General features: G+C 42.1%; 2 protein-coding genes across 4 annotated transcripts in view; one reads left to right on the top strand and one right to left on the bottom strand.

Moving 5' to 3' along the window:
* The window catches only part of tmtops2a (teleost multiple tissue opsin 2a), a 51,998-nt gene that overhangs the window by 31,723 nt on the left and 6,402 nt on the right, over positions 1–13,873 (top strand). The window contains exons 2-3 of the mRNA XM_030353760.1: positions 1,942–2,267; positions 6,814–7,047. Coding sequence (XP_030209620.1) covers positions 1,942–2,267; positions 6,814–7,047 — 560 coding nt within the window. The remainder of the gene's footprint in view (positions 1–1,941; positions 2,268–6,813; positions 7,048–13,873) is intronic.
* st6gal2b (ST6 beta-galactosamide alpha-2,6-sialyltranferase 2b) overlaps positions 11,220–13,873 on the bottom strand; it is a 69,673-nt gene continuing 67,019 nt past the window's right edge. For all 3 annotated transcript variants that reach the window (XM_030353757.1, XM_030353758.1, XM_030353759.1), the window contains one exon: positions 11,220–12,249. In XM_030353757.1, coding sequence (XP_030209617.1) covers positions 11,981–12,249 — 269 coding nt within the window. In that variant the 3' untranslated portion in view covers positions 11,220–11,980. The remainder of the gene's footprint in view (positions 12,250–13,873) is intronic.

Here is a 13,873-nt window from a genome sequence, read left to right as displayed (position 1 = left end):
TTCCCCTTCAAATTTTATCAAAACTAGTCTTCTAAGGGTCTGTGTTTTGTTCAGCCAAATATTTTGCCCTAACAACCTCTTATTGTGGATACTTTTTTCACAATATATGCTAATATCAATCTGTTTCATAATACATAGTATGTTTTCAGTGAATAAATAAACCTTGTTTTTAGAATACCGCGTAACGAATGAAACCATCTCTTGGAGCGGCAAATCATTCGCCAATTAAGGCGAGCAACATTCCCCTCTGTGCCGCGGTGTCCAACGAAATTCTCTCCCCGCATGGAGTCACGGTTTGGTCAGAGAGCAGGAAATATGGCGTTCAGGCTAATTATCTCAGAGTGCCAACTAATCGGTAATTTATTCCCACTCCCAAGACACAGGAGCGCATGCTAATGCACATCATGTCCGCTGATCGTCCTCTTCGGGGAACGGCCTCCGCAGAATCATACAAATTTGCCTGTGGTTCCCTGAGACTTCTCTGTTCTGCCTGTGCAGAGCTCATTATAAAACACCACCTTTGCTTCATTAGTGCAACAAATTAAGGGCGGGATTTCAGGGTTATTATCTTGCTACGATGTACATTCGCATAAAGTTGTCGCCTCTATTTCTGAGAGTACATTAGAATAACGCCGTAACGTAAATGAGTAAGCATACGATGTTGCTGGGTTGGATTCGAGCGCTGCATCGGAATGATAATCTCTTGCATCTTGAGTGGTTTACTCCTTATCTGACTTATTTCTCCCCTCGTCTGGACATGGTCTGTGGGAGAGGAGGATTAGGCCAGCCCTTTGAAGGTTGTAGGAAAAAGTTTTGCTACCCTTTGCAAAAAGGGCCCCATTTTGCCAACCTACCGGTACACTCACTCAAGCTCACTCACACTCACTGACTCTCCCACTAAGAAAATATGTATTTTAGCAACACAATACAATCACTATTCTTCTATGGCTCGACAGCCCGCTTGTGATGACACAGATTAGACGGCAATGTCTTCTTGCAGGGAAAAGGAAAACCTTGTAAACATTAAAATTGTGGCAAACTGAGAAGCAAGGTTGCACAACGGGCTTTGGGACCTGTCATGCGTTTGCAGCGATTAAGGCGCTGTCACACACACACACACACACACACACACACACACACACACACACACACACGATTCCCTTAGCTATCCTCTTCTAGAAAGTGGAAACCAGAAGGCGGTTCTTTAATTTACGGTTCATTCATTGTGTCGTTTGGTTTCTGCGTTTGTTACTTTCACAGTTCTTCATCTTTGACTGCGTTAGTTTTTTATTGGAGTGGTTTAAGTATCAAATTAGATATTTAAGTGGAAAACAATGTTATTATTGGTCCATCAAACCCATACATCCATTGCATTAACTATACATGAAACCCTGACAGCTCAATGCTCAGGACCCAAACCCTCATCTTTCAGGCAATCCACTTGTAGAGGGGTCAAAAGGATACACCACTCTCTCCCTCCCCCTTCTCTCTCCCTCTTTGTCTTTCCCTCTCTCTTTCTCTCTCTCTCTGTCTCTGTTTTTCTCTCTGTGTCTCTGTCTCCATATCCCTCTTTGTCTCTGTGTGTCTCTGCCTCTGTCTGTGTCTCTTCCTCTCTCACTTTCTGTGTCTCTCTGTCGGTGTCTCTTGTCTCTTCGTCTGTCTTTGTCTCTCCGTCTCTCGCTCCCTCTCTCTCTGTGTCTCTGTCTCTCTCATATTCAACTGAAAAAAAGCTTTATTGGCATGAGCTAGAAATATTTACAACACAACATTTATACAATTACAGTTACATACAAGAAGTCAATTTATAAATCATTAAATTCAAAATATCGTCTGTCTCTCTCCGTGCCTTTGTCTCTCTCTCTCTCTCTCTTTCCCTCTCTCTCCCTGTGTCTCTCTCTCTCTCTCTCTCTCTCTCTCCCTGTGTCTTACCCCCCCCTACAGGCATCGTGTCGCTGGTGTCGCTGGCACTGCTCTCCTACGACCGCTACAGCACGCTCACCGTGTGCAACAAGCGGGCGCCCGACTTCCGCAAGCCCCTGGCGGCCGTGGCGGGCGCCTGGCTCTACTCCCTGCTGTGGACCGTGCCCCCCCTGCTTGGCTGGAGCAGCTACGGCCTGGAGGGTGCCGGCACCAGCTGCTCCGTCACCTGGACCGAGCACAGCCCCTGCTCCCACTCCTACATCGTGTGCCTCTTCCTCTTCTGCCTGGCCGTGCCCGTGCTGCTGATGGTGTACTGCTACGCCCGGCTCCTCTACGTCGTCAAGCAGGTACGTTGACGGATGTGGAGGCAGGGGGGGTTGATGTGGTCGTAGAGAGGGTGGAGAGGGTGTTTATGTGTGTATTGCTTGTGTGTATTGCTTGTGTGTGTGTATTGCGTGTATGTGTGTGTGAATTGCTTGTGAAATTACATTTCCTGTAGGAGATTCCTCTAGGGATTTCAGGGGAGCACACACACACACACAAACACAAATACACTCACTCACTCACTTAAATACACACACACACACTGGAGAGCCCAGCCAGCCTTAACCCACTGAAAACCCGGTTGTGGACATGCCCCAAGCTTCCAAAAATCAACACTATTAGCTTGCATTGGTAGCCTAGGTCCCTTAGTATTTCCAGAATGGGCTGGTATTTAACGACTTTATCATTGAAATCAATTTCCATGTACAGATCAAATACCCAGCCTATCTCAAGTAAGAGCACACCCTTCTGTCTCTGTTTAAAAACACAACATCAGGGGTATTTGGGATGCTACACATCACATCAATAGAGCTGTTAAACCATTCCGGCATGATGCATGAATGTTTGTACATGGTCACATTTTCTAGAATTACTTCTTTAACATTGCTGGAAATCAGATCTACAAGTCGGTCATGGCGTGCAATATACAGTCCTTTGTTTGTACATAGTAAAGCCATTAACAACATGGGCAACTGATTCAAGTTGATGGCCAGAGTTCATTATACAATGTGGATGGTGGTGTGCAGGTTACCATAATGCCAGATGTATTTGGTAGGTAGCACCTGCAGCCTAGCTTTGGCAGTGAAAACAGAGGATGTCATCCCCAACAGCATCAGTACATGGAGTGGGAAGCAGAGTGGTCGGCAAAGTCTAGGCATGCTAGCTTTCCCTGCATTTTAAGTCCAGTCCAGTGTTGTTTGGTCTCTGTTTGTTTTATGTTAAGCAGAAATCCCCTTGCTGTTGTGTTCTGTAGTATGTGTTACGCCTCATTGTGAAATACAGTTGCCTTTGCGGTTACAGATGTGTCGGTGACAACTGCATGAGATGCCTGTGGTCCTGTGTGTGAGTTGTGTTGTGTCCATTCCAGTTTGAGTCATTCTGTTGCACAGATCATTTAGGTCCGGCCAGTCCGACCGAACTCCAAAGCCTGCAGCTTGTGTGTCCAGTTTCCCACTGCTTTTCCTCCCAAAGCCTAAGAAGCTGTCCTGGCCTGCTTTGGCCAGAGGGACCTTCCTCTTCCTGAGGTCTAGCATGAGGGAGGCTCTGGCAAGCTTTCTGACAGTGGCATCATCAGTGTTGAGCATGCTGAGGAGGTGTGTCAGCCTGGTAGCAGGGTATACCCATTCCACGTTTGGGACACACACACACACACACACACACACACACACACACACACACACACACACACACACACACACACACACACACACACCTCGGCTCTAGGTTGTACGACAAACACACTCGCCCCAAAGTAATTCTGTGATCGTAATAAACCCACAAATGTACCAAATATTACCATAATAATATTATTATGACTCACCACTTCGATAGACAAGTCACTTTTGGTTACCATACTGGAATGAGAATTTGATGCTATGGGCTTAATTACGCAGACATATTTTGACTCAATTTCCACATTTGGGTTTAAAAAAAGGTATGCAGCGTACACCAGTGGCCAGAGCAGGAGCTTAAGGCTAAGATTTGAAGATATAGCCTGACTATGCCCAAACCCTGACTTCTTTCATCAAGGGAATACTCACAACATTGGACACACAGGCTTGTTCTCAAATGAAAGTCAAATACGTGTTGTTTGTTACAAAATCGTTCTTGAACACCTTCTTGGCTCCCGGTTGTGAACCTGTCCAGCCGTCCGATCACCATGGAGAAAAGCAAAATAGCTCTATTATCAGAGAGCTATTTAAAAAGGTACAGCTCCATGGAAACGCCAGGTTTTGGAATCCTCAGTGATCTTCTAGAGTCAAAGTAGTTTGCTTAATGGACAATTCTGGTATTTTTAACATTTACCCCCTTTCTGGTTTGTCTAGGATGAAACACCGACATTTTTTATATATATTAATATATACGGTCCTATCTCAGGTATTTGGCTAATTTCGAATCGCCCCTGCCTGCTTCACAATGGCTGGCTATGGGCAATCATAAACCTGTCTTTAAAACAACGGAGAACCGCGCAAAAAATAATACAACAGTTTCCGATTCCGGTCCGGTTTCCGTATCAATGGATTTACAAAATACCAAATAAAACACAACAGAAACAGTATTTCGCTACGATACTTGATTATGAACATCAGAGAACACCACTAACCACTCGATGAGTTTTACATTTCTGACAACAAACGTTTCTCTCTCTCTCTCTCTCTCTCTCTCTCTCTCTCTCGCCTCTGTCGCTCTGGAAGTTTAATTGCATGTCATGAATATTCATGAATATTTTTATATTTTTTGCACCAAAACCGACTCAGAGGGCATTCATTGCTATTAGTGACGAAAGCAAAATCAATGAAAAACGATGCACTGACAACTTTAAGCAATATAACACGAGTGTGAGTGGGGTTGTTAGTTTATTTTTATTTTTTTATTGGGGGGACGCCAGAGGATCAGGGTAAGGTCAGGGGGGCGTTTGCTTAAAAAAGGTTGAGAACTACTGACTTAAACAAACATCTACCCCTGAACTCACACTGCAGTGCGAATCCATGTATCTCTAGAATGGTGCAAGAACGCCTTGGATATGTGGACTCATCAACAATGTCCATTGACCAATTTTGATATTGAAGGATAAATGGATTATAGACCATTTTCATGCCCACAGCTTGTTTCTGTCTTTTTACAGATGGCACAGACATTTGTACTGGAAAATGAACCTCAGTGCAAATGTCAGCAGACTGTGTTACCTGACCAAATGTAGTCCTGCTTGTATCCTCTTCATCAGTATCAGGAGCATTGCTCTGGAAAAGAAAGCGCTGTAAAATTCAGTGTGTTTTATCCAAAAACGCAGCTATTATGTTTACTGTTATTTTTTTGTTGTTATTTTTTTTTATTATTCAATTTTCCCACCCAGCCAGCCTTTAGAACCAAGATGGCTGCTGCTTAGAGAACCAAGATGGCCGCCCGTTGACTACAAAGAACCACAGCTTTTGTCCTATAACTTCCTACCTTCAACTACGTTTTGCATTTTCTTAATCAATAGAAATTGTGGCATTGAAAGTAATTTAACATTTTAAATATTAAATGTATTAAGGGGAGAAAAAAAGCAAACATACCTACTGTATTTCTGGAAGTGTCTGTCTATCTACTGTGAATGTAATGGGTGTCAGTGTGAGCCATATTAATATCTGAATATTAGTGTTTAGAACCATGATGGCTAGCACCTTTAGAACCAAGATGGCCACCCATTGACTGCAAAGAACCATAGCGCCTACAACCAGTGTTGGGAATGTTCACTTTCTACGTGAACTAGTTCAAAGTTCAGTTCACAGTTCCAAAAATTAAGTAGTTCATAGTTCTTTTTTTCAATATGTTGCTGTGAGCCATTATTTTTTTCCGTTATTTTGAACATTGAGCCCCATTTCTGGTTTGTCTAGAATGAAATAGAGTGGTTGAATCAAGTATCGTAGCGAAATACAGTGTATTTCGTGTTTTATTGCACTTTTAGCACATTTTGTAAATCTCATTGATTTCTGTTGGAAGACTCGTTGCTTGTTGGCCGGAAACGGAAGAGGGGGGTGTTCACGTTTGGTTGTAGTCTTTTCGCTCGGTTCTAGCCCTACTGTTGAGACGGTGAACCAAGTGAAAAGACTACAACCAAACGTAAACAGCCCCCCTTTCCGTTGCCAACAAGCAATGATTCTAGGAGGTATTCTAGTCCGCTGATCGAGCCAGAGAGCTAACGTTATGGATTGTACATATTTATAATTCGAAATTCGTCCCAGCCTTTATACCACAGATACTCTAGGGTCTATAGCATATAACCGCTTTGTCTGATTACAGTTTAATTCATTTTTCACAATTTACCAGCTCTCGTTTTGAAGAATAATCACTGCGCCATTCGTTTCAATGGGAATCGCAACGGTTTATACTTTCAACATAAAGTGTACATATTTATAATTTGAAATTCGTCCCAGCCTTTAAACCACATATACTATAGGGTCTAGCATATAACCCCGTTTTCTGATTACAGTTTAATGTAACAGTAAGCTGACAACACCGCAACTGCAAATTAACCACACGGAAATAACCATGGCAACTGGTCAAAAACATTATTTTGGCGATCATTCTGCGCTTGCATCCGCCGTGTTGATAAACAAATAATCCCCATATTGAACGAAGTTAAACCGTGTGAGTGTGCCGTTCACAGACACCAGAATGAACAAGTTCACAGTAACGTTCATCAGGCAGTAATACATTACGTTTCAGTTCACGTTCGCCCAAAATAGGAACGAGTTCATGAACTATTGTTCAGGCGTTCAGGCACAACAGTGCCTACCACACAAAAAGACCCCGAACCTAAAAATAACCTCAACCGTTTTGACTATCTCTAACTGCCCCCCGCTGCAGGTGGGTCGGATCCAGCGGTCGGCGGTGCGGCGGAGGGAGTTCCGCATCCTGTTCATGGTGCTCACCACAGTGGTGTGCTACCTGCTGTGCTGGATGCCGTACGGCGTGGTGGCCATGATGGCCACCTTCGGGCGGCCGGGGATCATCACGCCGGTGGCCAGCGTGGTGCCCTCCATCTTGGCCAAGAGCAGCACCGTGATCAACCCGCTCATTTACATCCTCATGAACAAGCAGGTGAGAATAGCTGCATCTATAACATAGAGCATTAGCAGTAACTTATGATTTTCAGTTCGTTATTAGGGGTCAGAGCGCTTGGCCCCTATCTGTAAAAGTCATACTGCAGCCTATACCGCAAGTCGACTATTGTAAAAAATCATGAATTAGGCTTATTTCTCCTTACCAGATTGACCTGGACTCAAAATTATTTCAGAATATTAATCTCTAGAATCAGACGCATTTATAAAACCCTAACAATGTATCATTTCCCCACAATTTCTTATTAAAGCTAAACATGATAAAAAGATTCACAGGCTACAAAAATAATCAAAAATTCACCAAAAATTGCTGTATACAATCTTTAGACCAATCCTCACAAAAATCACGGATCAGAATTTGTTTTACTTAGTTCCATTTGAGAAATATTGGCCAATAAAGTTGGAGCAGTTAGCCCATTTTTCTTAAATGACCATTTTGTTATTGAATAAAAAAGTTATTAGGTGGATACCAATGCCCCCCACTACTAATAAACCTAAATTGTGTTACTGCACCCAAAGGTGGCGCTATTTAAAAAAAACATGAACTAGCCTTGTTTCTCCTTAAGAGATTGACCTGGACTCAAAATTCTTTCATCATATTAATCTCTAAAATCAGATGCATATTTTTCATAGAAAAGCAAAACGTCCACAGTCTCAACCCATTTTCCCTATATGACCATTTTGTTATTGTATGACTACCATACAGCTATCAGAAGGTGGATACCATTAACAGTGCACATTTTCAGATCTGTACTCGTTTAAGAAAACCCTTAATGCTCTTGTGAAATGTGTGTTTTCTTGATGCTTTGTGCTTATCAATCGACATTTTCACGATGTGAATGAGGCTTCTTGCAGTTCAGGAATGTCAGTGGCTGAATTGGATAATGCCTTGTACTGGTGATCCTTAGGCTGAGTGTTCGAATCCCGATTAGAGAATTATGAACAAGCTGAACATGACATTCTGTCATTGCCACTCATTTAAGAAACACAACATTGAACAGCAACTGAAATTCATTAGGGATCAACATTCCGGCACATCAGTTTCCAAGAATCTGACTGCCAATACACAGTATGGCATTAAGGGGAACTTCTTCGTTAACCATTTTTCCTTCATAATGAACTCTGTCATATTAATATTTCTTCCCTTAGTCTTCTTTACAACAAATGTTTAATTTCTCCAGAATTTCAAAGATTTTTCAGGTATTTGCTTTTAAGAAAGCCCTTAATTCATTTGAGAAATGTTTGCTTGGAGTTTTCTGGATGTTGTCTGCTTATCAATAGACATTTTCTACATGTGAATGAGGCTACATATCACTTTTGTCAGTGGCTCAATGGGATAATGCCCTGTACTGGTGATCCTTAGTTTGAGAGGTGTAACCCCGATTAGACATTTATGAACATGCTGAACATGACATTCGGCCATTGCTCTGTCCTGTCACCAGTCACCTGAAAAGCCGAGGCACAGTATGGCATTAAAGGGAACATCAACATCTTTCCGTCATATTTATATATCTTCCATTAGTGCGTTCTTGACTTTTCCTTTTGCTCGGACCCCGTTAATCACCGCTTGCGGTTATATTTAAACTTCAGATTTGTCAGTCAACCGGCTCATTTACATCCTTATGAAATTATTGGTGGTAAATGGACTGCATTTATATAGCGCTTTTATCCAATGCGGTTTACAATATTGCTGGACATTCACCCATTCATGGACAGATTCACACAACGACGGCAGAGTCAACCAGACAGGAAACGGGAGCAGTCAGGGTGAGGTGCCTTGCTCAGGCAGACATTGACATTGAAGTAGCAGCCTTGCTGTTACCAGTCAACTCGCTCTACCTCCTGAGCTACTGCCGCCCTAAATCTAAATTTTGACATTTACATGTTTTTGTTTTTGTTTCATGACTTACTTCCTGGTCTGGTTGATCAACATTAGCTGTATCTATTAACATAAGAGCATTAGCAGTGGCTTATTATTTTCCGTTGTTATAACATTACAGATTTATCAGTCAAATGTGTAAGAATTGCGAACACAGCTAATATTAAAGAATGATTTTTAGTAGTGACATCATTGAAACATAAATTAATGTGCAAGTTTGAATGGCGCCGTAAGTGTTGAGAGAGACTCAGGCATCCTTTTCCAAAAGAGATTAAGCTGGCAACAAGCTATCAGTAGCAGCCTTACCACATCTGAAGCCAGCATTACAGGCTTCCTTTTCAAAAGACATTTAGCCGGCAACAAGCTATCAGCAGCAGCCTAAGCACATCTCGAACAACACCATGAACAAATTACAATCTCTGTTGTGAAGGAAGACAAAGCATCACTTTGTGTAACTCACAGAGTTATACACTCTTTGAGTGGAAGTCAGGCCCCTTAGTGCAACAGGTTCACTTTGTGAGAAAATAACACTTATCAACAGCAGAACAGATTTGGCATACACAGGTCGTCTCATATTTGGGCAACACCCTCCCAATTTCCATAAAAAAGATAATCCACCCTGGTGACGTCACAGAACCATCTGGTACTGGGGAAAAAACAACAAATAAATGTGACAATTTGTCTTACAATTTAGTCATTCAGGGCCTCGTTTCCCGAAAGCGTCGTTAGCCTAAGTGGATCGTGAAGTGCGTCGTAAGGGCATCGTAGAGTTTTCACCACGTTTCCCGAAAGCATCGTTGGTAATGAACGTCGTGAAAACACTCGTAACTAACGAGTACTCCAGTGGTACTCGTAGGACGCTAAGAGCATCGTTAGCCTACTATAGCCTCAGTGGCGTCACCATCGGACATTCCGTGTATTGGATGCGTTTTATTAAAACGCATTGCGCCTTTAAGTTCTTAGTTTGGTGATTAATAAAGATTCTCAATTAATTTATTAACAAAGATGTTAAAATGGCCAAAATAAAACGGGACAGTCCAGAAAATGTTTGCGCAGGCAGGGCTCTCAAAATGTGTGAGAGAAAGTGGGGGGATTTGTGCAGACTGTGACATAGGCTACTCATAAAACATAGCCTAAAATAACCCAAACAATTAAAAGTTAAACAAAATAATGAATGAAAGAAATGAAAGAAAAAAAAAAATGAATGAAAGAAATGAAAAAATAAATAAAGGCAAAAGGAGCAGGCAAAAGGCATGGATATGGTGGGGATTGGTCACATTGACGGGGATGTTTAGTGACATGGGGAGGGGGGGGGGGGGGGGGGGGTTAAAAAAAAAAAGTAGTTTGCTGTCGACATTCAGACGCTTTCCTTTTCGTTAAACTTACTAAGTCTTGCCATTTTTTCGGGCATCCACATAGGACCTACTGATGCCAGTGAGCGCAGTCATTCTCTCTGCTATTTCTCCCCACTTCTTAATTTTTTGCTTGTTGGTATGGGCACCTTTGAAGCGGTCAAATAATAAGCCTTTGTTGGCCTCCACCTCCTCCAGCAGAATGTTAAGCTCTTCTGCCTTAAACAAAGACCTCCTCTTTCTCCCTTTGTCCGCCATTTTCTAGAGGCCTTACCCTTTTTCCGGAGGGTCTTTTATAGCCAATCAAATGATCAATCAAGGAAACTTTATGCAGAATCAGATTAAGTCGGCTCTCTTTGCTGTGCAAAGCATGTTTCAGAAATCAGCCCATTAAGATAAATGTAGTTGTGACACAAGCTATATTTTAATTTTTTGTCATAGGGAATTATTTCAGGGGGGAAAATGCCGTGAAACGCACAGGATTCAGGATTAGGACTGATATATGTCGGCTTAAGCCTAATCAATTGTGTTTTAATGTCTTTAGCATTCATATAATTGCAGTCTATTTTTTTCGTAGTCTACTCTGCTGTTGTCCTTGATGGGGAGATATTTTAACCCTTTTTAACACAATTTTCCTGCGACATTCCTTCGTCTCCCCCTCCTACGGAGCCCATTTCAGCTCCGTGTCAGTAGACAGTTACAATCCTACGACGTCGTTAGCGCAGTGCACGCGTGTTCATGTCAAGAGGAGTTTCGAGAAACGCGACAAAGAAATTCACGATGGATCACAAGATCCATCGTGAGAATGTCGTTATAGGGAAACGAGTCCCAGGTCGCTTGCTTTCAACTCACATCACAATAATAAACAACAATCACACTTTGTGTGAATCAAGGTTCTAGATTTAAAGGGAATTCTGTGTGGAAGTTGAAGGTGCTGTTTATTAATATAATAATTATAATTCTAAATATAATATTCTGCATATTATTATTAATTTATTACTGTGGTTGCTTCATCCAATGTAGTCTGTAGTACTGTCTTTTGTAACCACACATTTAAGGCCATCATCTTGTTTGTTGACGTCTTACGTCAGAATGGGAAAATGAAGCGTAACACTATTACAAAGCCTCCTGACAGTATGAAAGTGGAATTTTTCCGGTTCCACAAAAACCATGGACCCTGGCTCACTGGGGTCTTTCAGAAAAAAAATTGGGGCAAAATCCATCCATCCTTATCACAAAATGTGTAAAAAACTACGCAGTCTTTCAAAGAAATGCCAGAAGTTATCAAACTTGTGCTTTGTGATATATTCATAAATTAAACAGTGAAAGACTACAATTCCCTAAACGACTTAACCTGTTATTCCCGACATGGTGTTATAGAACCTAGAATAAAAAGAATGTCGGGAACCAAGCAAGAACCTCGTTAACAGACGTCACATTATGTTGATGTGCTTCCCAGTGAAAGGAAGTGTACTTTTGTGTTAAAATACTCACAAACAAAGTTCCCTTGGAGTTTTCCTCTGAACCAATCATGTGTCCTCCCCATCATCGCCATGTCCTCCATCGAAAGTTTCGGACGTAAAAAACTTTGCCACGTTCTCACCAGTTTTATCACCGACATTTTTCTCACATTCAGCGACCCATTTAATTTCATGGCGTCCCTGGGATAGACGGGGGGGGGGTCACGTGTCACGGTTGGACGGTGCCGCAATGCAGTCATCGGAGCCGAACCCCTGCAGGGTGACGCGACCTTTGACCCGGAGGTCATCACAGGTACCGGCGTTCATGCGCTGCACCAGCTGCTTCTCGTAGAGCAGCGGGTGGTAGGCGCCCAGTGTGCACGCTTCGTCGTGGATCTCCTCGTAGTAGTGGCACAGGTCCGTCTGCCGCGCCGACGGCACGTACTCGTAGACGTGCACCTGGCGGCACAGCGCCATCATCAGCACCGTACCTGCAGAGCGGCGGGGCCATACAGCCCTGGTTTAGTGTGTATTGGAGGTCCGTGTTTGTGTGCGTGTGGTGGGCATGTGTGTGTGTGTGTGTCAATCAACTATATTCAAAATGTCTTAAAATAAAACAGTGATGTCATTTCCTATACATTCAGGAGTTTCCTCTATGGATTTTGCCATTAGTCAGGGACACACACACACACACACACACACACACACACACACACACACACACACACACACACACACACACACACACACACACGTATATCTAACAGCATATCTTTGGTCGCAAATGTCTGTGTGCGCTCGTGTGTGTTACAATTATTTCAAGTGTAAAATACATTATATAGGCCTACTTCATACTCAAATTTTTTTCACATGAAATATAAGGTATTTAGAGCCATGACTAATGGATGGGCAAAGTTCACATACGAACCACAAAAATACATTATGCCTGATATATAAATAAATATATTTATATTTATTTAAAAAAATATATTTATATTTATTTAAATAAATATATTAAGTATTTAAGTATATATAGTATATGATTTACTTTATACTAATGTTTAAAATATATGTACAATTCTAAATTGAAAACACACACACACACACACACACACACACACACACACACACACACACACACACACACACACACACACACACACACATTTAATACAATATACCAGCAGCAAATCAAACTTATTGTTCGCCACAGGTTGCTATGTTTGGTCGCTTTTTTATTCAGGGACTCCACCAGGTGCTGTAAATTTGAATGAATTAAAAATATAGTTGGTGTATAATTGTCCAGCCTTTGCCCATGATAAATTAACTCTGCTGATTGCCAGAACAGACACAATGAATAAAAATAACAAAACATTTCACACTATGTAGATTAGGCTCAATGAGATACACAACGCGGTAGGCTCAGTTCGCTGGGCTGGGCTGGTCTTCAGAAGGCATGTATATGGTGGCCCTAGAGGGAATCAAATCCCAAACCCTCTGCACTACCACAGTACGAGCTCCACATGAGCAATAGGGCGCTGTGTTTGCAGGAAAAGGCTCAGACAGTGCTGAGCTTTGAAACAGGCTTATAAATGTGATGGGATTACTCTTCGTGGAATGGTTGATTTAGCCTCTAGGTGTTTGTTTGTTTGTGTGTGTGTGTGTGTGTGTGTGCAGCATTCTGCTGCTTTGTTACAGCTGGTTTGTGTGGAGTAAAAACATGGGATGAATTACAGGCAGCAGCGAAAGCCTTCAGAAAACATCCGATAACTCTTTAAAACTGTACTAGAGACAAATGTTGGACTGGAGCTTCAGTTGGCACACAAAGGTCAAGCCAAATCTCCAAATGTCAGCTCACTTCAAGCTCTTCTTCATCTGCTACTTTGCTGGCAGTAAAACAAAGCAAAAAATAATCACTCACTGCTGTCACGTTTCGCTGTTGTATCTTGTATTGAGCAGTGGCAGATTGCACATTTCCATCCACATTAAGTCCCGTAATGGATGCATAATCCAAACTGATTTTTGGAGTGCCACTGAGAACATTAAGGGAAAGAAGCCAAAGGATTCAGATATATGAGGTCAGTAATTTGTTTATTCTTTCGATTTCATCTCTTA

This window comes from Gadus morhua, chromosome 4 (assembly GCF_902167405.1).
Source record: "Gadus morhua chromosome 4, gadMor3.0, whole genome shotgun sequence".
NCBI lineage: Eukaryota > Metazoa > Chordata > Actinopteri > Gadiformes > Gadidae > Gadus > Gadus morhua.
The sequence above is the reverse complement of the archived record's forward strand: the minus strand, read 5'-3'. Positions and strand labels throughout refer to the sequence as shown.